This window comes from Narcine bancroftii, chromosome 3, assembly GCF_036971445.1.
Source record: "Narcine bancroftii isolate sNarBan1 chromosome 3, sNarBan1.hap1, whole genome shotgun sequence".
Lineage (NCBI taxonomy): Eukaryota > Metazoa > Chordata > Chondrichthyes > Torpediniformes > Narcinidae > Narcine > Narcine bancroftii.
In genome coordinates this window covers 296,115,427-296,137,759 of record NC_091471.1, presented here as the reverse complement: position 1 = coordinate 296,137,759, position 22,333 = coordinate 296,115,427, and the positions used below count along the sequence as shown (strand labels likewise).

The 22,333-nt window shown below is 47.6% G+C and overlaps 1 protein-coding gene across 5 annotated transcripts in view; it reads right to left on the bottom strand.

Annotated features, from left to right (window-relative positions):
• Window positions 1-5,656: 5,656 nt before the first annotated feature.
• mef2b (myocyte enhancer factor 2b) overlaps window positions 5,657-22,333 on the bottom strand; it is a 92,870-nt gene continuing 76,193 nt past the window's right edge. For all 5 annotated transcript variants that reach the window (XM_069928569.1, XM_069928572.1, XM_069928571.1 and 2 more), the window contains exons 6-9: window positions 16,690-16,859; window positions 13,521-13,623; window positions 12,507-12,648; window positions 5,657-8,780 (exon numbers count right to left, since the gene is read on the bottom strand). In XM_069928569.1, the coding sequence (XP_069784670.1) occupies window positions 8,516-8,780; window positions 12,507-12,648; window positions 13,521-13,623; window positions 16,690-16,859 (680 nt within the window). In that variant the 3' untranslated portion in view covers window positions 5,657-8,515. The remainder of the gene's footprint in view (window positions 8,781-12,506; window positions 12,649-13,520; window positions 13,624-16,689; window positions 16,860-22,333) is intronic.

Genomic DNA, 22,333 nt, shown 5'->3' with positions numbered 1-22,333 from the left:
GATTGGCTGACTGTGTACCAAAAATAGTAAAACAAGATCAAACTGGATTTATTAAGAAAAGACGAACAGCGGATAATGTCTTTAAATTTATTAATTTAATTCATGCAGTTCAAGGAAATAAGAAACTAACAGTGGCTGTTGCTTTAGACACAGAAAAAGCCTTTGACAGGGTAGAATGGAATTATTTATTCAAAGTATTACAGAGGTTCAATCTACCAGAAAAATACATTAATTGGATTAAAGCATTATATAATGGACCATTGGCGAAGGTAACAGTAAATGGATATGTATCGAACCAATTTAAATTAAGTAGGTCAACTAGGCAGGGATGTCCACTATCTCCCTCACTGTTTGCTTTAGCAATAGAACCATTGGCAGAACTGATAAGATCAGAAAATAAAATAAAAGGGATAAAAATAAAGGAGAAGGAGTATAAAATCAGTTTATTTGCAGATGACATCATAGTATACTTAACAGAACTAGAAATATCAATAAAAGAACTACATAAGAAATTGAAGGAGTATGGAGAAATATCAGCGTACAAGATCAACGCAAATAAAAGTGAAGTGATGCCAATGAGTAATGCGGATTATACAGAATTTAAAAAAGAATCACCATTTAAATGGCAAAGACAAGCAATCCGATACCTAGTGATCAGGTTAGATAATAATTTAAGCCACTTGTACAAATTAAATTATCAGCCACTAATAAAGAAATTGCTGAAAGACTTAGAACATTGGAAATAATTACCGCTAACCTTGATAGGGAGAGTAAATTGCATTAAAATGAATGTTTTCCCAAGGATACAATACTTATTTCAATCGTTGCCAATTCCCTTAACAGAGAAATTCTTTAATGAACTAAAGAGAATAATAAGGAAATTTTTGTGGAAAGGGGGGGGGAAAACAAGTATAGGGTCAGATAAATTAACAGAGAGGTACAACCAAGGTAGTTTGCAGTTACCAAACTTTAAAAATTATTATAGAGCAGCACAATTAAGGTATTTATCAGATTTTTATCAGACAAGGGTAAAACCAGGTTGGACTAAGATAGAGCTTAGAAGGTACTGGAACATATACTTTATAAGTGGATGAAAAGCTGGTACAATATAAAAGCTCACCAGTATTGCATCATTTATTCAACATATGGAAGAAGATCCCCTTAGAAAGGAAAAAACAAATGACCAAATACCAAAATTATTATTGATGGAAAATCCGCTAATCCCTACAATAGATAACCTTTCCTTTAGAGAATGGGAGAGAAAAGGAATTAAAAAAATAGAAAATTGTTTTTTGGGAAATAATTTATTAACATTTGAACAATTGAAGTACAAATATGGAATAACTTATGGTACAATGTTTACATATCATCAACTGAAAACTTATTTAAAGGATAAATTGGGAAACAGACTGAGATTACCAGAAGGAAGCAGCTTTGAATATGTGATTACAGACACAATGATAATTAAAAGATTTATAACGAACATGTACATCAAGCTGCAAGATAAGGAAAATGATGAAAGTGGGAAAAGGATTTAAACATAAAGATAAAAAATGAAACATGGGAAAAGTTATGCTCTGGAACTATGAAGAATATAATAAACACAAGGTTATGCATGATACAGGTTTTATATCACGCCCCAAAAGTTAAATAAGTGGGACCCAACAGTATCAGATAGATGTTTTCGCTGTAAGAAGGAAACTGGAACAAGAGTACATGCAATTTGGGCATGTGAGAAAGTGAAAAAGTTTTGGGAAGATCTAAATCAGATATTAAATAAAATCACAAAAAGCAACATACCAAAAAATCCAGAGATCTTTCTTCTAAGTAATATAAGAAGTAAGGAATTAGGCCTCAAACTGGATGAAGTGCAAAAAAGATTTATTATGATAGCCTTAGCAGTAGCAAAAAAAATGTATAATGTCAACTTGAAAATTGGAAGAGAGCTTGAGTACAGCAATGGCACTTGGAAATGAATAAATGTATTCCATTGGAAAAAGTAACATATAATTTAAAAAATAAAGTCACATTATTTGAACAAATTTGGGAACCGTACATGTAACACAACAGAGAGGGCCTACCGCGGACCTCCACCCCCTAAAATTATAAAATGATAAGATAAAATGACTTGATCCAGTGTGTAAAAGTAGATGATACAATTTTCTTGTTTATTTTTCATTGTGAGATGACATTGTTTAATGGTTTTATTGTTTTGTATATATTGAATGTTGATTGGTTTTGGAGGGGGGAAAATGCCACTGTGTATATTTAAGAGGGAAACATTTGTATGTATTTTGGTTGATATGGTTCAGTGTGAAAAATAAAAAAATTATAAAAATTTTAAAAAAGATGGACCATTGGAAGTTTTAGGAATAAATCTCTCCAATGACCTGATATGGGATACACACATTGATGGAACAGTCAAAAAAATGCACCAAGGCCTCTATTTTCTAATTAAAATTAAGGAGGTTCAGCGTGTCCTCGTTGCCCCTTTGCAACACCTATAGGAGCATCATTGAGACCAGACTTGCTGGATGCATCACAGAATGGATGGGATGTGCTGTGCTCAATATTGGAAGAAACTGCAGGAGGTGGTGAATGCAGCTCAGAACATCATGCAAACTTCCCTCCCCTCCATGGACTCCACCTACATCTCCCGCTGCCATGGAAAGGCAGCCGACTCACTGAAGGAATCATCACCCGGGTCACTCTCTTCTCTCTCTCTCCTAGCATCAGGGATGGCTTAAGTATGTGAAAGTGCACACCAACAGGCTTAAAAGCAGTTTCTTCCCTTCAGCGACCATATTCATGATTGAACCCCATAACAGTGCATTTCTGCTTCCCTTTCAGTGTAGTCCCATTTGCTGTAATTGTGCTCTTTACATGACTGCATGAATGTTAGTACTGCTCTCAGAAGAACCCTCCTCACTGTGCTTGGTATTTTGTGACAAATAAACTTTCTAAACCTATGTAGCAGAGCCATAATGGTGCCTTGTTCCCACCTGCCCCTATACTTCCTTGAAGGAATATCATCTTCACCATATCCACCAGGGAAATCTTTGGGTGAGGGGATTGCTGTCTCTCCCTGTCCACCTGCTCCCTCTTACTGACTATCCACTGAACTTCCTATTCCCCCAGGCTGACCTGCCATTGCTCGGGCTCCAAGACCCAGAGCTTGAGGCCCAGCTGTCTGGATCCACGATGGTGTCTGCACCTCCTCCAGGAACAGGAGGTGCTGTCCACGGAGCTGAGCTGCTGTGTCCGGAAATATATCAGTATCATTGAAAGATTGCAGAGAAGATTTACTCAGATGTTGCATGGATTTCAGGAACTGAGTTACAGGGAAAGGTTAAGCATGTTAGGACTTTATTCCCCTGGACGCTTGGTGAATGAGGGGAGATTTGATAGATATAAAAAAAGTATGAAGGGTATAGAAAGAGTAAATGCAGGTAAGCTTTTTCTTCTGCAGAGGTTTGGTGAGATACAAACCAGAGGTCATGGGTTAATAGTGAAAGGGGAAAAGTTTAGGGGAAACATTAGAGAGAACTTCATACAGAGAGTGGTGGGAGTGTGGAACGAGCTGCCAACTGAAGAAGGTCAATGGAATTAGGCAGATGAATAGTTTGGCACAGACTAGAAGGGCCCAAGGGCCTGTTTTCTGTGCTGTAGTGCTCTATGGTTCTACAGCTGGAACCTTTGTCAGAAAACATTTCCAAGCTATTGAGCTTCCTCTCTTCCTCCTTTGAACTGTGGCCTTGCATTTTCAACCTGATTTATGAAGCCCGTTGGTTTTACACAGCCTGGTTTCATTAACCAGGTTATCGGGTTTCAATTAACTAGTAACCGAGATTCTATTTAATTGATACTACCTACCTTGCTGGATCATTACCAGGATTAAAATGACCCCACCCCCCCACCCCTACCATCCCACATTGGTTCGGCTCACACAGGTAAGTGAAGCAGTTAAAAGGTGGTTAATTCCTGTCTTTCAGTGGGTGTGTGAAAGCAGGCCCCCCAGTTACATGGTTCTCCCCCAATATTTTTTGGATTGCAAAGATAAAACCAATAACTGAAGGGCGGTGCAGTGGTTGTAACAGTTAGCACAACACTTTTACAGCACCAGTGATTGAGACCAGACTGGGCTTTCGAGTCCCGTACTGTCTGTTAGATGTTTGTATGTTCTCCCTGTGTCTGCATAGGTTTTCTCTGGAGGCTCTGGTTTCCTCCCTCCATTGAAAAAACATACAGGGGATGTAGGTTAATGGGGTGTAAATTGGGAGGCTGAAATAGCCTGTTACCATGCTGTATGTCTACATTTAAAAAAAAATTATTATTATTTTTTTAAACTGTTGATTGTCGATGTGAATCTTAGCCCAGGGCACCAGGATGGATAGACAGGCCTTGGACTCAACATCTAATTCATAAGGGAACTCCTTTGACGATACTGCTTTCCTTCAGGAGTTGCACGTCAAGATCCTAGTCCTATAGACTTGGGTTGAGATTGGCTGTGGTTGCTGTGGTGGTATAGTCATTCGGTTACTCATTTAGCAAAATTTACATTCACAATTTGCAACCTGAAATGATTAAACCCAAGTTCACTTTGAACTTGTGACATTCACATGGATTTGAGTGGCTCAGGGCAGGCATAGGCTCCAAGGCATTTGTTGGAATCCGTGCGTCTGTGGCATTGGTCTTGGTGAGGTTTAGGCTGCACAGCCCAATCTCTAAAGCCCTCGATGGCAGACTGTACATTGTTCAGATCCCTGCTGCTGAGAAGGTGAATGAGAACCACAATGAGATGGAATTTTCAGTCCTCCTTCCTGTACACAGACAGAAGTGGAAGAGCATGGAAAGAGCAGTGGACAGAAATGGTCTGGAGGAAGTGGAGGGGAACTGTTGACTGGCTACATGATGGCCTTTGTGGTGGGGGGGGGAGGGTTCAGTGGACCGGGCTCCATTCAAGGTCTAGGTTGTGGATCTGAATGAATGTGCCACAGTGCTTACCAACTTCATCAGGAAATGTGTGTCCCTATGAGAACTATTTGAGTGTGTCTAAATCACAACTGGATCCTCAACTTCCTCATCAGCAGGCCCCAATCACCTCCTCCACCCTGACACAGGAGCACCTCAAGGCTGTCTGCTTAGTCCCTTGCTCCATTCCTTGCACATCCATGATCAGCTCCAAATTTGCCGATCCATCACCATTGTAGGCCGAATAACTGGGAATGTTGCGTCAAAATACAGAATAGAGATCGAGAACCTGGTTGGGTGGTGCCAGAAAAACAATCTTGCTCTCAACATCACCAAATCCAAGAAGCTTATTGATTTTCCAGAAGGAGAGCCTGAGGGACATCGCACCAGGCATAACACCCAATCTTTTTGTGGAGATGTTCCATGGATCCCAGACAGGACAAATTGAAACTATGTTCCTGATCCCTGGAGAGTTCTCACCTCCAAGAAACTGCCCTCCCGATCCCATGGATTTCAGCCTTTGCTGATCAGAAGCCTTTTGGAAGGCCATGGGAAGGTTTGGATGAACACAAGCCCACTGAGAGCCTCCACCCTGAGGTGTGGGGCGCAGGTTCGATCCTGACATGGCTCCTGGGTTCCAGTGCTTGTCGGTGGAGTGGGCAAAAAAAAATACAAGACAGAAAACTGCAATAAGAACTTTTATTTGTTTTTTTTTCAGTTAACTTAATAAAACAGACAGTGATTTTCACTGAAGAGTTCTGCCCACTTTCATCCGGATGCCCATGGTTATACGTGTGTCCAGGGGTGAAGGAAGCAACTGGAGAAAATGAAAGGTCAACCAACTACATAGAACCTTTTGGAAACCCTCCACACATTCCAAGATTGCACATGACAAATAACACATTTTGGACAGAAGTCTCCCGAGGGATTGTCAGCTGGAACCTTCGGAAGCTGGGATGCTGGGGATCCAAGAGATTGTTTCTGCTGAAGCTCCTGACTGCCACACGAGTAAATCATAAAACCTGAGTGCCATGTGTCCCCTCCCAAAAATGTCTGAGGGTCCTGATTCACCCACCAACCAGAATCACTCTATGTACTGCCCCACACTGCATGAAGGCCTGTACTGAGGGACATTGCTCAGTCCGACACCCTGTCCTAGAACTAACTCTGACCTCTAATTCTGCCCTCTCCTTAACCATAACCACCCCCTCCTTCCAGTACCTTCCCCTCCTCACTGTAACACACCTCCTCACCATAGCCCCACCTCCTTCCCATAGTCTCTCCTCATCATAACTCCCCCTCCTTCCCATTACACTCTCCGACTTTAACAACCCTCCTCACCATAATACCGTTTCTTTCCCATAATCTTCCTCCTTCCCGATATGGGCCCTCCTCCTCGTAACTTCCCCTCCTTCCAGTAACCTCCCTCTTTCCTGATACGGGCCCTCCTCCCCTCAACTTCCCCTCCTTCCTGTAACCTCCCTCCTTCCCAATACGGGGCCTCCTCCTTGTAACTCCCCCTCCTTCCAATAACCTCCCTCCTTCCCATTACACTCTCCAACTTTATATAACCCCCTCCTCACTGTAACACCCCTCCTCACTGTAAAATCCTCCTCAGTGTGAATCCTCTTCCTCACTCTGTCCCTCCTCACCCTAACATTCCCCCCCCACCCCCTCACCAAAACAAATTTCTATTTTCTGCAATGCTCCTCTTGTTCATATCATATTCCTGTGAGGTGCTGTTCCATTGACGTTGGGTGTTGGGATGTACAACACTGAAGGGGAAGACAGGAAGAGGAGGGGGAAGGATGGCTGATCAGAAGATGGAAGAAAGGGGAAAGGAGTCAAGATACGAATAGAGGAAGGTAAAGGAAGGGAAGAGGCAGGTAATTGGGGCCAGTTGGAGGGGAGGGAGCACGAGTGGACTCGATGAATCTTCAATGGAGCTCAGGGCTGTCCAGGATTCATTGAGAGCAGTGTTGCTGGTCTAACCCCACCCTCTGGCCAACATCCTCAGCATCAGGTAGGTCTCGCACAATGCAAGAGAAAAGGGAAAGGGAAGGCAGAGTTCACTCGCACTGCGAAGGAACTTTCACTTTTAAAAAATAAACAGAACAATATTTAGCTAAAAACAATACCCTTTGTAAACCAGGTCGACACAGCAGAGTTTGCATTAAGGTTGTCAGGAACCTTGGGCTCTCTCTGATGTTTCCTTTTGACGATCTCACTGGCAGTTAATTTGCACAGTGTGTACAGAGGACTGGAGCTGGCCTGTAACGTCGTACCTCAGCCCAATGGTGTTAACTGAAAGGTCACCCTCACCCTCCCATATGATGGGATTGGAGTGGCTTTCTGCCCAGGAGTCTTGCGTCCTATTGGTGCAGAGACAGCTGTGATCTGGTGGGGCACCCTTTTCCCAGGGATGGCAAACATGCACTGACACCAGGAGAGAGATCCTCACCTGTCCTGGGCTTCAGCTTCACCGACAGACACTTCCTGTTGGTGATGGTGGGAACATACCACAGTGCTGGCTCTATCCCCATCTCCATTCCCAGTCGTGTGTTGTGCTGTGCAAGTGGGAGGCAAGGGTCAGGTGAGGACTGGATTTACTCATGACCCAGGCTGGGAACACTGGATTTACCCAGCACCCAGGGCCAAGAACCTTGGATTTACCTAGCACCCATGGCCAGAAACACTGGATTAACCCCCATCCTTATAGGGCAGGGAAAACTGGATTTACCCAACACCGGGGACCCTGGATTTACCCAGCACCCAGGGCTGGGAACCTTGGATTTACCCATGTCCCCCCAGGCAAAACTGGATTTGGCCCCTGCTCACAAATTTGCCCAGTGCTCCCCCCAGGGCCAGGAGCACTGGATTCCCCAACCCCCAGTACCAGAACACTGGATTTGCCCCCTGTCCCCAGTACTGGAACACTGGATTTGCCCCCCATCCCCCTTATTTCCTAGTGCTGAGAGCACTGGATTTCCCCCCGACCCTCAGGGCCAGGAACATTGGATTTTCCACGTACCCAGGGTCGGAGCACTGGATTTGTTAACATCCCAGGTGGGTTCCATGCTCCATTTCCCCACACAGCCAGTGCTCACTGGTAGGAATTACTCATGCAGGGACGTAACAAATGCAAATGCCTCCTGTATCACAGAAGTCCAGTTACACATGCAGTGAGAGCCAGTGTGAGAGGGGTAAGAGAGGCGTCCCGCGCCGGAGAACCATTCACCCATCAACCACCTCTACTCTCAGGACTTTGCCTGATCCAGAGGACACGATAGTCATGTGCAAACACAGAGCAATGGGCAGGAAAGGGCATGGAGGGGAAAAGGGAGACACTCCCACCCTGAAGGGGGAGCGCCAGCTAAGCGGTGGGAGGAGGGAAGGAGCATCCCGAACGCTGCTAAATGCCAGCCTGGTTCTCAAAGGGTTAAGAGCGTGGCTCCCAGTCTGGGCAGGGATCATTGGAGGGAGGGCCTGGGTTCCAGGAGTGAATACCCGGTCCCGTCAGTCTGTCGTAAGTGTGGCCATGGGGTCATCTCTGCCACCTGTCCACTGGTCGCATCCGCTTGGTGGGGACGCCCTCTTCTCCTGCAGATGGTGGACGGCTCAGCACCACTGGGCATGGGAAACCCTTGGCGTAATCCTTGGGGTCCTCACAGGGACTGAGGCACAGTCGTCCCTCGTGCTGCTGGAACATTCCAGAACCCCTGCCTCCCTCACTGTGGGGGGAGGCACGCTCCGACTTGACGCTGACCATCTGAAATGCCGGATGGGGCAGGTGGGAGGGGCTGCTTACCCTGGAAGGTGGAGGGGAAGGAGAAAAGAAAGGCAGAGGTTAGATTGAGTGGGTGGGGGTGAGAGGGGGAGAGGAGGGTGTTTGGGGGGTGGGCGGGGGAGAGGAGGGTGTGGAGGGGTGGGCGGGGGAGAGGAGGGTGTGGAGGGGTGGGCGGGGGAGAGGAGGGTGTGGAGGGGTGGGTGGGGGAGAGGAGGGTGTGGAGGGGTGGGCGGGGGAGAGGAGGGTGTGGAGGGGTGGGCGGGGGAGAGGAGGGTGTGGAGGGGTGGGCGGGGGAGAGGAGGGTGTGGAAGGGTGGGCGGGAGAGGTGTGGAGGGGTGGGCGGGAGAGGTGTGGAGGGGTGGGCGGGAGAGGTGTGGAGTGGTGGGCGGGAGAGGTGTGGAAGGGTGGGCGGGAGAGGTGTGGAGGGGTGGGCGGGAGAGGTGTGGAGGGGTGGGCGGGAGAGGTGTGGAGGGGTGGGCGGGAGAGGTGTGGAGGGGTGGGCGGGAGAGGTGTGGAGGGGTGGGCGGGAGAGGTGTGGAGGGGTGGGCGGGAGAGGTGTGGAGGGGTGGGCGGGAGAGGAGGGTGTGGAGGGGTGGGCGGGAGAGGAGGGTGTGGAGGGGTGGGCGGGAGAGGAGGGTGTGGAGGGGTGGGAGGGGAGAGGAGGGTGTGGAGGGGTGGGAGGGGGAGAGGAGGGTGGGGAGGGGTGGGAGGGGGAGAGGAGGGTGGGGAGGGGGAGAGGAGGGTGGGGAGGGGTGGGAGGGGGAGAGGAGGGTGGGGAGGGGTGGGAGGGGTGGGAGGGGGAGAAGAGGGTGTGGAGGGGTGGGAGGGGGAGAGGAGAGTGTGGAGGAGGAGGGTGTGGAGGGGTGGGGGAGAGGAGGGTGTGGAGGGGTGGGGGAGAGGAGGGTGTGGAGGGGTGGGGGAGAGGAGGGTGTGGAGGGGTGGGGGAGAGGAGGGTGTGGAGGGGTGGGGGAGAGGAGGGTGTGGAGGGGTGGGGGAGAGGAGGGTGTGGAGGGGTGGGGGATTGGAGGGTGTGGAGGGGTGGGGGAGAGGAGGGTGGGAGGGGTGGGGGAGAGGAGGGTGGGAGGGGTGGGGGAGAGGTGGGAGGGGTGGGGGAGAGGTGGGAGGGGTGGGGGAGAGGAGGGTGGGAGGAGGAGATGGGTGGGAGGGGATGAGGGGTGGGAGGGGAAGAGGGGTGGGAGGGGAAGAGGGGTGGGAGGGGAAGAGGGGTGGGAGGGGAAGAGGGGTGGGAGGGGAAGAGGGGTGGGAGGGGAAGAGGGGTGGCAGGGGAAGAGGGGTGGCAGGGGAAGAGGGGTGGGAGGGGGAGAAGGGAAAGGAAGGGATGGGAGGGGGAGAGGAGGGTGTGGTGGGGTGGGGGTTAGAGGTGTGGAGGGGTGGTGGTTAGAGGTGTGGAGGGGTGGGGGTTAGAGGTGTGGAGGGGTAGGGGAAGAGGATGGTGTGGAGGGGAGGGGAAAAGGAGGGTGTGGAGGGGTGGGGGAAATGGGAGTGAGAGGAAGGATACCAACATTGCTTCAGTATTCACGGCAGAAGTTCCTTGAGTTTGAACACAGAGCACCCACATTCTGCCTCCATTGAGAATTGACTGAAACATTTTCCCCTTTTTTCTCTCTCTCTCCTTTTCTCTCCCTCCCTCACTTTGACCCCTCAAGGGAGAGGAGGGTTAGTATGGGGAGGGTGGGGAAGGATAATAATAGGGAACAGACTGAGGGAATTGGAAGGGAGGGAAGAGGTATAGTTGGGGGGGGGGTGGGGGGTGAAATGGGACATCGCTAATGTGAATCTCCACTCCACCAGGCTGCCTTGGTTGTGTCCCCTAATCTGGTTGCCCATAAAACACGCTTGCATCTTCGGGAGGGAGCGCCAGTAACCACTCCACTCTGTGAGCAAGTCTCCGACTCTGACTAGCCCTCGTCCATTGTATGTTTTGGCATCTTTTTAACAACCCCCCCTCTCCAAATATTCCTTAGGAGGTAAAGAGAGGAGGGTGTGGAGGGGAGGGGAAGGGGGAGGGGAGGGGGAAGGGGAGGGGGAGGGGAGGGGGAGGGGAGGGGGAGGGGAGGGGGAGGGGAGGGGGAGGGGGAGGGGGAGATGATGCCGCTTTAGTTGCCCATTCAGAGCCAGCTCTTCAGCGCTTGACGTCCTGCTTTGCGGAAACTGCCAAAATGTTTGGCCTGGAAGTCAGCCTGAAGAAAACTGAGGTCCTCCATCAGCCAGCTCCCCACCATGACTACCAGCCCCCCCCACATCTCCATCGGGCACACAAAACTCAAAACGGTCAACCAGTTTACCTATCTCGGCTGCACCATTTCATCAGATGCAAGGATCGACAATGAGATAGACAACAGACTCGCCAAGGCAAATAGCGCCTTTGGAAGACTACACAAAAGAGTCTGGAAAAACAACCAACTGAAAAACCTCACAAAGATAAGCGTATACAGAGCCGTTGTCATACCCACACTCCTGTTCGGCTCCGAATCATGGGTCCTCTACCGGCACCACCTACGGCTCCTAGAACGCTTCCACCAGCGTTGTCTCCGCTCCATCCTCAACATCCATTGGAGCGCTCACACCCCTAACGTCGAGGTACTCGAGATGGCAGAGGTCGACAGCATCGAGTCCACGCTGCTGAAGATCCAGCTGCGCTGGATGGGTCACGTCTCCAGAATGGAGGACCATCGCCTTCCCAAGATCGTATTATATGGCGAGCTCTCCACTGGCCACCGTGACAGAGGTGCACCAAAGAAAAGGTACAAGGACTGCCTAAAGAAATCTCTTGGTGCCTGCCACATTGACCACCGCCAGTGGGCTGATAACGCCTCAAACCGTGCATCTTGGCGCCTCACAGTTTGGCGGGCAACAGCCTCCTTTGAAGAAGACCGCAGAGCCCACCTCACTGACAAAAGGCAAAGGAGGAAAAACCCAACACCCAACCCCAACCAACCAATTTTCCCTTGCAACCGCTGCAATCGTGTCTGCCTGTCCCGCATCGGACTGGTCAGCCACAAACGAGCCTGCAGCTGACGTGGACTTTTTACCCCCTCCATAAATCTTCGTCCGCGAAGCCAAGCCAAAGGAGGGGGAGGGGAGGGGAGGGGGAGGGGAGGGGGAGGGGAGGGGGAGGGGAGGGGGAAGGGAGGGGGAAGGGAGGGTGTGAAACCGACATTTCAGGCCAGAGTCCTTCCTCAAGGGAAAAGAGACAGGCGTCTGTATTAAGGGCGGGGGAAGAATGGGAGGGGAGGAGTCCAGACTGAAGGACAGAAAGTGTTAATTGGGCATGATAAAAGGAAAGGCGAGAATTGATTTTTGCTCTTCACTCCAATCAGTTGCTCCGTTGCAAAATCTCTGAGGGATGCCTACCCTGAAAAAGTTCTCCTCCTCTTCAAAGGGAGTTCTGTGAGTCACTCTCACTGCTCCCCATCCTCTCTCCCCTTATCCCTCTGTCTCCTTTCACAGAGCCAAAATCAATTCTCACTTTTCTTATTATCATAACCAATTGATGCCTTTTGTCTGTTGGTCTACACTGCTCCACCTTCCATTCTCCCCCCAGTCTTTTTTCAGGTGCCTACCTGTTCTTTGCTTATACCTTGAAGAAGGTCTCAGGCATCTCAACCTTCTAAGGACGCTACGAGAGCAGCTGAGATCCTCCAACACTTCTTTGTTTTTACCTCGACTAACTGACTGGCCGAGACAGTGGTGTAAATGATTGCTCTGGCCTCGGGATCAGACTTACCCCAGAGGAGGATGTGCTGAGGGTTGGATGCTGGCCAAGTGTGGCTGAGGTTGCTGCCGCAGATGCCAGATGGAATTTTGATCCTGGTGCACAGACGCCTGGTTGTACACGGGCACTGAAGCATTGTCAGTGAGGGAGTAACCTAGGAGAGAGGAGGGTGTGTGTGGTGTTTAAACAATCAGCAGAGGGCAAGACCAGAGTTAGACCAAGTGATTATCCTGCGTCTGAGATGATTCACTTGGGAAAGGAGCAGTGGTGGAGGTTCGGCTGCCACACGCTCCAGCTAATGCACACTTCACCTGGCTTGTGTCCCGGACACAACTGGTGAGTGAAGCAGAGTGCCAAGGTTCTGAAGGGAGAAGGAGTGGGGACAAAGTGTCTGGAAGATCACTCAGCTCAATAACCATTAGATGGCAGTACTGTGCCATATTTCAGGGCTGAGACCTTGCAGAACCTCCTGACCAGAGTTTACAAAGCAGCCAGAGCCTCAAAGGAGATGTGCTCTCTGCTTTCTGATGCACTAATTATAAACATTTCCGAATCTGTAGCAAGCACGTACTCCAAATACCTCAGTTTTTACTCAAAATGCAGAGTAAAAATGCATTTAACTCTGCATAAACTAACATTATTATGCAGCGCCTCATTGGACTTGTGGGTTCTAGCCCTGAGGACCACAGCATCTGGTGGAAGTAATAACACAGAAGTGTGTGAACGTGTATCTGTGTGAGACAGAAGGAGCTTCACTCTGTGTCTAACCTGTGTCCTGAGAGTGTGCGATGGGAGAATGCAGAGGGAGAGCCGCTGTGTCTAACCTGTGTCCTGAGAGTGTGCGATGGGAGAATGCAGAGGGAGAGCCGCTGTGTCTAACCTGTGCCCTGGGAGTGTGTGACGGGTTGGTGCAGAAGGAGCTTCACTCTATGTGGAACATTCAGTTTGCAGCAGAGATCATTTTGCAGAGACCAGTCACAATGGGGGATATACGAGCTCTCCCAAGCTAGGCTTGAGCGTCCTTACCGGTGATGCCAGGAGAGTAACCCCCGAGTCCATGGCCTGTCAATCCAGGGCTGGCCACGGTAACCATGGGTGAAGTGGGATGCACAGCTGATGAATTTATTCTCTGGTGAGAGTGAAAAATACAGAACTTTAGACCTATAAATGACAGACTGTTGATTTTTCTCTCTGTAAACATTTGTGCAATATTTTCCATTCAAATATTTCCACAGCAGAATCAGACCCCTCCAGCTCCACTTTCCGCCTGTTTGTAAAGTCTTGACTCATTAACATATCTAATTTCTGCAATTTCAACTGTGTTTCTCCTCCAGAGATGCTCCCTGACTTGTTAAGGTTTTCCAGAAATGTCTGGGTTGGTGCCAAAATGAAGAATGAATCTCTGCAGCACCATTTGGTATCAACTTAAACTCTTCACTGGTTCTGCCAGTTTAGTGTCACGCTCTCAGCAGTTTGTACAGCATGGCTACCGGAGATGGCAATGAGCAAGGCCCAGGACAAACATGTCCCCAGTAAAAGGCAGGAACAGCAAGGTAGGGGAACCCTGGTTAACAAAGAGTACAGAACAGAAAGGAAAAGGAAGCATAGATCAGATCCGGGTTTAAGGGAATCCCTTGAGGAGGGGAAATAAGGAGGGCTAAAAGACATTACTGAATGGCTTTGGCAGGTAGTGTAAAGGAGAATGCAAAAAGATTTTATATTAAGAACAAGAGGGTCACAATGGAAAAAATAGAATTAGGATCCAAGGAGACATCTATGTGTAGAGCCAGAGGAGGTGAATATTTTGTGAATGTGTTTACTGTTGAGCAGAATTGGGTGGGAAGGAGAGGGAAGGAACTAAAGATAGCCCAGTGTGGGACAGTTAGTGTAGTGGTTAGTGCAATGCTGTTACAGCACCAATGATCAGGTTCGAATCTGGTGCTGTCTGCATGTTCTCCCCGTGTCTGTGTGGACTTCCTCCATACAGGTCCTCTGTTTTCACCCCACCATTCAAAACAAACGGAGGTTGTAGGTTAATCGTTGTATCTGGGTGGCACAGGCTCATGGGCTGAAAGGGCCTGTTATTGTGGTATTTATATGCTGGTATGTCTGCATCAGTAATGAAGAGGTGATAGAAGTCTTAGATCGTATCAAGGTGGATAAGTCTCCAGGTCCAGACCAGGTGCAACCCAGAATGTTGTGGGAAACAGGAAAGAAATTGTTGGGGCCTTACAGACATTCTTAACTGTAGAATTAAGACAGTGTTTTCAGATACTCAAAGACAGGAGAAGTTCTGGAGGACTGAAGGATGGCAAATGTGATGCTGTTGTTGAAAAAGGCCTCTTGGATAATCCAGGTAATTCCAGACCTGTCAGTCTGTCATCTGTGTCAGAATCTATCAACATTTGGATGGCCAGAGGAAAATTGAGGAGTGCCAGCATGAAGTGTGTGTTTGCAAATTTGCCTCACAAACTTGAATTTTTGAAGAGGTGGCAAAGATTATAGATGAAGGCAAGGTGGTTGATGTTATTTATATGGATTTTAGTAAAGTGTTTGATTTGGGTCCCATGAGGTAGGTTGGTCTGGAAAGTTCAGGCACATAGGATCAGAGGCCAACTAACCAATTGGATTAAAAAATTGTTTCAGATAGGAGTCAGAGAGTGGGTATAGAAGACAGTTTTTCCGGGGGACTGGGGGAGTGCCTCAGGGTTCAGTTCTCAGATATCTGGTTTTTGCAATATACATTAATGATTTGGACAAGGATGTTTGTGGCAAGGTAAGTTTGCTGATGAGACGAAAGTATGTTCTACAGTGGACAGCAAAGAAGGTTACCTGGGTTTCAATGGGATCTGAACCAGATAGGGAACTGGACAAAGGAACAACAGATGCTGTTCATTTCAGAGAATTGCGAGGTGCTGCGTTTGGGCAAATTGAACCCCGGCAGGTCTTTCTTTGTTAACAGCTGTACCTAAAGAGTGCTGTGGAGCAGAGGGACCTTGAGGTGCTGGTGCACAGTTCTTTAAAGATGGCAGCACAGGTAGACAGTGTAGAAAAGAAAGAGTGTGGGATCACTTGCCTTCATTGACCGAGGCATTGAATACAAGTGTTGGGACGTCATGTTGATGTTATACAAAATGGTGATAAGGCTGCACTTGGAATACTATATGCAGGTTTGGTCACCTCACTACAGGAAGGATAATATAAAGTTGGACTATAATAATGGCAGGTTTCAGGAAACTGAAATGCAGTGAGAGAGTGGAAAAACAAAGCCAGTTTTCTTTCGAGTGTGGAAGGTTAAGTGGGGATCTTATTGAGGTCTACGAAATCACAAGAGGCACAGATAAGTTGAATAGTGATAGTCTGTTTCCTGGAGTGGGGAGAAATCGAAAACAAGAGTATATAACTATCAAGTGAGGGGTTGGTACTTAGAAGGGATGTGAATTGACGTGGACTTTTTACCCCCTCCATAAATCTTCGTCCGCGAAGCCAAGCCAAAGAAGAAAGAAAAGAAGGGACAATTCTTCATTTGGGGTATGGGCACAAAGTGGTGGTACCCGAGCTTCCTTTAAAAACATGCATAGATGGGAGGGGATTGGAGGAGCATGGACCTGATGTGGGTGAGTGGTACTAAAGCTGGAGGGCAGGGTATTTGATTTAGACAAAGTGGGCCTGTTTGTCATGTTGGTCTTGATGCTGAGCTTGGTTCTGTTTCAAAGTGGTCAGATTGTGGAACAATTGTATGCACGAGGGAGGTGCAGAGGATTACGAAGCTGAGAGTGTACACAATTTGGAACACTGCCTTCAGAGATGGAGATGGGTTCGTAGATTCTAAGGCAGGACGGTTAGCGTAGCAGTTAGCACAATGCTGTTACTGCGCCAGCAACCCAGATTCCAATATGGTGCCATCTGTAAGGAGTTTGTACGTTCTCCTGTGATCTGTGTGGGTTTCCGCTGGGTGCTCTGGTTTCCTCCCACTGTTCAAAATGTACTGGGGTTGTAGGTTAATTGGGGGTAATTGGGTGGCACAGGCTCATGGGTAAAAAAGGGCCGATTACCCGTGTCTTATGTCTAAATTTAAATTTAAAAAAATTAACTCCCAGTCCTAAAAGGGGAGTGAAAAGTGTGCTTGCTTTTAAGGCCAGCGCAATGTTGCTGACACCTCCAAGACAGTGGGGGATTCGAAGTAAACTCTCACCAGTGAAGCAGGCAGGTTTCTGGAGCCAGTCGAGATGGCATGTAGTTCAGGTCTTCGACCACCAGGGCCAAGGTTTCCAGGGGTCGGGGACCTCGTCGTCATGGTTCTATTGAGGTCCCCAGGGGAGTTCAGCATCCCTGAGGAGACGTGGGCATTCAAGTAACCAGCACCTGTCACAACAAGTTTCCAATGGTGAGTAAATGAGGAACATATATTTAATCACACTTAACAGCTGATACTTGTTATAAAACACTGAGAAATTCAGATAACCAATTAAGTTTTCCCACCCAAACATGGCCAACAGCAATAGTAGCTGGTAGCGGCTCATCCAGAGGTGGAGAGGAACTGGGGAAGTGCGCCAATGAATAGCAGAAGGAATTTAACTCGGACAAGTGTGAGGTACAGCACATTGGTAGTTGAACCAGAGGCTTACACAGTGATCGGCAGTGCCCTGGGAAGTGTTGTAGAACAAGGGAGGCTAAAGGTAGATAGTTTGATGATAGCAGGGTCACAGGTGGACAGGGTGGTGAAGAAGGGTTAGTCATGCTCGACTTCATCGGTCTAAGTATTGAGTGCAGGAGCAATTGTAAGCAATTCACCTTTTTTTGCACATTATCTAGCATCTGCCAAGTCCTTACCCAGTCACTCAGCTTATCCGAACTGCCTGAGCTAAATCATCAACTGTTTCTCTCTCTGCACACTGATCTGCTGAATATTTTGGGTTCCACTTCAGCAAAGGATCATGGACCTGATTACTGTGTAGGAGCGCTATGCAAATGCTCATTGTTGTAAGATTATAGACTGATTGCTTTGGGGTGAATGATACTGCTGTAAAGGAACCCGATAGTTTATACTGAACCTCCTCTCCAGCGACGTTTCACAGCCAAATTGTGATTGTGCTGGGTTCCATGAACCAGACTTTGGGAGCAGAATTTGATGATGGTCCTGGACATTTTGAGAGTTAACAGCAAAGTGAGACGCAGGAAGTGAGGTGCAGGAAGGAGATGAGATTTTTGGGAAACCAGTGCATCGGTGCAGAAAGAATGTTAAAAAAAAAACACACACAGAAATGTTAGAGGAACTCAACTAGTCTCGTAGTGCCCATAGGAGGTAAAGATATAATACCGTCGTTCTGGGCCTGAACCCTACTTCAAAGTATACGCAAAAAGCAGGAAGATGTCTGAATAAAGACTGGAGAAGGAAAGGGGAAAGAGTGGGAGGGAGGCTTGAGAGCAGCAGGGAGTGCAGCTGGGGAGCGTTTGAGAGGGACTTCACAGAACTCCCTTTGAAGGGAGGAGGAGAACTTCTTCAGGCTAGGCATCCCTTGAAGAGATTTCGCAATGGAGCAACTGAATGGAGTGAAACACAAAATTCTGTACACACTGTACATGTGACAAAGTGGAGGAGCCCATGGACTGGAGTCTGTGGGACACCAGTGTTGTCTGTGGGAACACATGAAGCACAATGGTTAATTACAGGTTGGTGCCCTGCACTCTGAACCACTGTTACACAGACGAGTTTAAACCTCATCACGGTAGCTGGACAAATTAGATTCCAATAATTAAATACATTTGTAATTAGTGATAATGTATGTATCACTTAACCATAACACCATCTAGTTCTCCAACACCTTTCCAGGAATGGAACCTGGCACTTTAAACAAAAAGTTTACTCAAACGATAACATGACAGAAAAACAAAACCATCTACTGAACTACATCTAAACACTCCAATTACATTGTTGGAAATTTGGGTTATGGCAAATCAATACTGCCCCTCTGTTACATACAATTTACATTTTCAAATTTAAATCCCACTGTTACTATCTATGATGCATGCGATCCCCTGGGGGGGGGGGGGGGTCCCAGGACTGTTTCTGGAATTTGGCCACTGTCCCCTCGGATACCGCATGCTCCAACACCGCACAGGTCTGAATGTAATCCTGAAAGAGGGGCAGGCAGTCAGCTTGACCTGAACCCTTGATTGCCCGCTGCCTTGACCCGTGAATAACCAGCTTGGCCAGGCCCAGCAACAACCCCACAAGGAGATTCTTCGAGCACCTGACTCCTCTCCAACCTGCTCCCCTGGGGACCTCAATAGAACCATGACGACGAGGTCCCCGACCCCTGGAAACCTTGGCCCTGGTGGTCGAAGACCTGAACTACATGTCATCTCGACTGGCTCCAGAAACCTGCCTGCTTCACTGGTGAGAGTTTACTTCGAATCCCCCATTGTCTTGGAGGTGTCAGCAACGTTGCACTGGCCTTAAAAACAAGCACACGTTTCACTCCCCTTTTAGGACTGGGAGTTAATTTTTTTAATTTAGACATAGGACACGGGTAATCGGCCCTTTTTTACCCATGACTGGGTAAAAACCTAACAATCCAAGGGTGATCAGGGATGGATACTAAATACAGGCATTGTTGCAGCCCACACACATCCTGGAAACAAAGCAAACTTCAGTGTACACCACACTGAACCTGTGGTGGGAAGCAAGGTGGGGACATTGGCACTTGAAGACCCATTAGTGAGTACACTGCCTTGGAGCTGTGGCCCCGGAGAAGGTGTGCTACTGCTTGCACAAACCACTTCCTGCAAATACTAGGGCCCACACAACAGCCTCATCAGTGACGAGATTACTGTACACTTCCATCTAGGAATGGAAAATACTCATAAGAACCCAATTAAATTTTCAGAACATTTTCGCCAATGCTCTGTGATCTTATCAACAATCATATAATTGGATGATTTTGTGGACAATGGATTTTGTTTGGGTTTGTTTGAAATATTCTTACATTGTCCATCTCCTGGTAATGTCAAAGGCTTGAGATTTCCCTCTCTCCAAAAAACACCTTCACTTACAGAATCAAGAACAAGTTTGTCTGTTTTACTTACACTTCCTAACAGAAGGGATCTTTGTGGGCAACGTGGTACATACTTTGATTTTGAGTCACCGTTGATACAGAAGCCAACTTACAGTCATGCAAATCCATCAAATAGCAGTGATAAGAATCAGGTGATCCCTCTTAGTTTTGTGAATGAACTGATGGGTTGTATGTGTATGTGCAGTGTCCTTGTCCACATACATAGAATGAAGCATTGACATTCTCTCCAGTGTTCTGGACAACCCATCAGTTCATTCACCGCAAGGCATTGCAATTGTGCAGGTTTTGCGATTGTGTGTTGTGACAGGGTATATAGATATGTTTTTTGGGAGATAAATTGGGAAAGGTTTGTTAGAGTAGTTCACATACAAACACTTTAAAACAGATCTTATTTAAAATACTGGAGCTCTGCTCATGCTAGACATATTGGCTCCACAGCTTTTGCAAGAGCTTTGGAGAGTGCCCAGGAGTCTGCACTAATGGATTGTTATTTGCAAAAGGCAACAGATGAAAGATCTTGTTGGAGCCACAGATTGTCTGGAGATGTTCTAAGAGGGTCATGTGGTTTTGCAAGCAGAGAAAGTCAAACAGGCTTTGAGAGAGAGAGTGAGTGAGTGTGAGTGTGAATGAGAGATCACTTCTACAGGGTTAAAGCCAGCTACAGTAACTGGGACTGGAATAGGACCAGGTGGCAAGCTTGTGGAAAGCCCCATTTGGAAGACACAGTGGTCAAAGCCCTTGTGGTTCATGCAAGAGGCTGTCTAATGTTTCACTTGGAATAAGATGCCCACAGGAGATATTTTGCTAAGGTTAGAGCACATGAAAAAATTGCAGATGCTGAATTCTATCTTCCCAAGGAGCTCAGCTGATTGTACAGCATCAGTGGGAGAAAACAAATGGTCAACATTTTGGGCCAGATCATTGACCATTCTTTTCCTCCCACTAATGCTGCTTGACCCACTGAGTTCCTCCAATAGAGTGTTTAGTGAAAGACCACAATCTTAATTAACAGTCTGGCTGAGGGGATGGAACGTCGCAATTGCAGTATAGCAGACTTCAACAGGGATTTTATCTGAAGGCTGCACCTGGCAATTGGAGTCAGGTGACTCAGGCAGTTGGATTTGAAAAGCTTAGATCAGCAGGAAGCTGATTTGGCAATAGAGATCAAGTGATCCAGGGTGGTTTAGAGATTGGAGTTCCACACAGTACATGCGGCAGTGGGTAGGAAATTTACAACTAATTTTTTTTTCCTCTCCAGCAGGTTTGCTGATAACACAAAACCAGCTGGGATGGTGAATATGGAGCAGAACTTGAAGAGTTTTTGATGGATAGGGAAAAACTGAATGGGCAAGACTTTGGCTGATGGAATATAACGTGAAAAAATATGGTTATCTGATTTCATATACAAACAAATATATTGTGTTTAAACAGTGAGAAATTGGGGAAATTGATCAAAGGGACTTTGTACACCAGTCATTGAAAGTCAACATGCAATGTATCAGGAGGGATTTATTACAAGATTTGAGTACAGGAGTACTAACTCAAATATTGTGTTCACCTTTTCGCAAGAAAGGACCTACTATCCAGAGAAGGAGTGCAGGGATGATTCTCTGGACTGGTTACAGGGATGCCACGGCTTGCCATGAGGATAACTTTAGGAGACTGGCCAGGATTCTTTCAGATTTAGAAGCACAAGGGAGATCACATTGAAACTTGCAGGGATTAACAGACTGGTGATGGGGATGATATTACTCTGGCTTAGGAGTCCAGAATCAGAGTAGCCCTGAGGCAGTCTCAACCTGAAGGTCCACCATCCCTTGCTCGAGTTCTTCCAGCAGTTTAGGTTTTTTTTGTTGTTTAGGGAAAAAAGATGGGCCATTTAGGAGGAGAACTCTCTCACTCATAATCCCTCTACCACCCCCCTCCCGAGCCCCTCCCCAAGAGCTGTGGGGGTTCAATCATCAGGTTCATTCAAAGCACAGATCAATCCCTTTCTGGATGATGAGGGGTGTGGAGAAAGGCTAGGAGATAGCTCCAGTGAAAGATGAGGTGGAGGGAGGGGGGGGGGAAATGCCCACTCCTGCTTTATTTTATTTTAAAAATGACACCAGCAGCGAGTGGTGGTCCCCTTGGGAGTACCTTTAGCTTTGACCCCAATTCCCGCAGGGAATGCCCAGTGAGTCCCAATGGCCTCCCGGAGTCTGGGGTAGACACACAGCTGAGAGAAGACCGGACCTCTCTCCTTCAGTCGACTCAGCTCATCTTTAAGATGCACTTCTTTTGGGGGACATTTCCCGATCTCTCGAGAGGTTCAGCAGTGACATTATGGTATCTGACAAGGATCCTGTGCAAGTCGTTAGGTGCAGAGCAAGACCCCAGGAGGGGCACACTGTTGAAGCAGTTTGGGGAAGCTGGAGTCTGGTCCACCGCCCCTAGCTCAACAGCATGAACCTGTGAAGTTGCTGAGTAACATAAAGCAGGAAATCCGGATCCTGCACACAAGTGAGAACATGATGTCAAGTTTCATTTTGATGCAGTGCCCACCGATACTGTAAACACTTCCTCAGAGTTCAAATACTAAGGGCATCTCCACACCACTCTCAGCCACCTCCTCCCAATATGCTTCACATTGTGTGACGACAAACTATTGGTGCCTGCCTCGCTTGACAGCAGATCCAAGACGTTCAACCTTCCCAAAGAACCAGAAAACCCAATTCCATCCCTGTCCATTGAAAGGTCATCAACCTGAAATAAGTCACT